Source organism: Salpingoeca rosetta (assembly GCF_000188695.1).
Source record: "Salpingoeca rosetta unplaced genomic scaffold supercont1.1, whole genome shotgun sequence".
In the NCBI taxonomy this organism is placed as follows: Eukaryota; class Choanoflagellata; order Craspedida; family Salpingoecidae; genus Salpingoeca; species Salpingoeca rosetta.
In genome coordinates, this window is record NW_004457740.1 from 117705 (window position 1) to 120238 (window position 2534).

At 57.1% G+C, this 2534-nt stretch overlaps 1 protein-coding gene across 1 annotated transcript in view; it reads left to right on the forward strand.

The window, feature by feature from the left end:
• Positions 1-2143, forward strand: part of PTSG_00030 (CMGC/CDK/CDK5 protein kinase) — a gene marked incomplete at its 5' end in the record, with an annotated part of 3427 nt that extends 1284 nt beyond the window's left edge. Inside the window, 4 exons of the mRNA XM_004998529.1 lie at positions 53-148; positions 424-498; positions 665-761; positions 1039-2143. Of these exons, the coding sequence (XP_004998586.1) occupies positions 53-148; positions 424-498; positions 665-761; positions 1039-1943 (1173 nt within the window). The 3' untranslated portion in view covers positions 1944-2143. The remainder of the gene's footprint in view (positions 1-52; positions 149-423; positions 499-664; positions 762-1038) is intronic.
• Between the last annotated feature and the right edge of the window lie 391 nt (positions 2144-2534).

Here is a 2534-nt window from a genome sequence, read left to right on the forward strand (position 1 = left end):
AAACATAACTGAATGTGTGTGTGTGTGTATGCGCGCGCGTGTTCGCTTGCAGACGATCATGTTCCAGCTCCTGCGCGCTGTTGCATACATCCATTCACAACACATTCTCCACCGAGACCTCAAGCCACAAAACATCCTCCTCGACAGGGTGCGTACGTCTACAAGTGTACACACGCGTCTGTGCATATGCATGTGCTATGTCCGTTGGCGCGCTTGGTTCCTTGCGTGTGCAGGGATGTGTGTCGAGTGCACACACACACACACACATACATGTAAACGCACACATGTAAACGCACACATGTACACACACGTACGCACACAAACATTTACACGCACATGTGTAAACCCTCATATGCTTACGTGCACATACACACCTGCATATCCCTGCACATGATGTTCCCGGTTCCCTCCTTCCGCTGACAGAAGGGCCGCCTGAAGCTCGCCGACTTTGGCCTCGCTCGACCCATTGGCGTGCCCGTCTCCAAATACACTGCCGATGTGCGTACTTTACGCTTGTATCCACATGGGCGTCTGCACAGACGCTTTCACACACACACACACACACAACGCACAGTGCAAGATTGAGTATGCAGTGTGACTTGGTGTTTTTGTTGCTGTTCTCACCACCATGCCTGCATCTTGCAACATTGGAACCCAACGGCAGGTTGTGACGTTGTGGTACCGAGCGCCCGACGTGCTGCTCGGATCAGAGCACTATGGGCCGTGCATCGACCTCTGGTCAACTGGCGTCATCTTCGCCGGTGCGTGCTCATGTGTTTGTTGTGGGTGCGGGTGCGTGCTCATGTGCATCCTTGTATGTGTTCACAAATTCGTCACACACACACACACACACACACACACACACACACACACACACACACACACACACACACACACACACACACACACACACACACACGCACGCACGCTCACGTGCGCTCTCTCCTCCAACTCGCACACTCTCGCGTCACGCACTCACACTTCTTCGCAAACCCTCCTCCCCTTCCCCCTTCCCCGCTCCCCAACCCAATTCACCAGAGGTGCTGACTGGGCAGCCGCCGTTCCAGGGCAACTCGATCAACGAGCAGCTGCTGCTCATCTTCGACATGCTCGGCACCCCACCGCCATCGTGGGACATGCGTCAGTACGAGCGCTACAAGGACTTTGCCCCCGTCCTGTCCATGCGCCACATCCCGGCCACAAGCGTGGGCCTGGAGACGTTTCTCTCGCGGGCTGCACCGGTGGCAGTGGACCTGGTCAAGGCGCTGCTGCGGTACAACCCGGACGCGCGCATCACGGCGGAGGCGGCGATGGAGCACGAGTTCTTCGCGCCGCTTGTTGCCGCCGTCAAGGAAAGCAAGAAGTCTCGCAAGCCAAAGTGGCATAAGAGGAGCAAGGATGCACACGCACAGCAGGCACACGCACAGCAAGCACACGCACAGGTGCAGCCGCAGGCGTCTTCTGCACACCACCCTCCACACCAGCAGCAACAACAACAACAGCAGCAGCAGCAGCAGCAGCAGCAGCAGCAGCAGCAGCAGCAGCAGCAGTACTTGCCACAACCACAACACGAGCAGCACCAACAACTCTTTCAAGCACAGCCGCAGCCCCAGCAGTTTCAGTACCACCACCACTACGAGCAACAACAACAGCAGCAGCAGCAGCAGCAGCCACAGCCTGGCGACGGTGACGGCAATGCTGCGATGATGATGTCTGGCATCGAGCAGCCGTCGCACCCGCACGTCCACGCCCACCAGCACCTCCCGCCGCCGCCAATGCCGCCAATGCCGCATTTCAACCCGCACGAGTACGTGCAACAGCAGTATCATCAGCCATTGTCGCAGTTCCACGAGCAGATTCAGCAGCCGTCACAGCCGCCCCAGCACCCACAACACTTGTTTGGCGAGGGCATGTACAAGCACGATCAGCAGCATCACCAGTAACAGCGCCAATGCTGCGTGCGGTTTGCGCCGCTTGTGCACTGCAGCTGACAGTTCTCTTTCCTTCTGGAAGCATTAGCGTCACCGCAAAACCCTTTCTCGCTCTTGCACGTCATGCATGCACTACGCAATGTGCATGTTCGCGCATGTCGATGGACACACACACACACACACACACACACACACACACACACACACACACACACACACACACACACACACACACACACACACACACACACACACACACACACACACACACACACACACACACACTATGGACGTGGAAGCGGTGATTGAGGCGCATGATGGGTATGATGGGTATGAACTGACGAGTGTGGACGCTTGTGCCCGCAAATCGATGTCGCTGCTGATGCTGTCGTCGCTGCTGCTTGGTGTTGCCGCATCCTGACTTGTGATGTGTCTCTGCGCCACATCGTGGCCCTTGTTGCCATTGCGCTTATGCACGCTGCAGGCCTTTCACGATGGCGGAGATCGTGGAGGAGTGTGGCAAGGAAGTGGACGAACGGCACGTGCAGGCGGCTCTGAACAAACTCGTGCACGCTTCAAAGGCGTACGTTGTCCCGTGTGCGT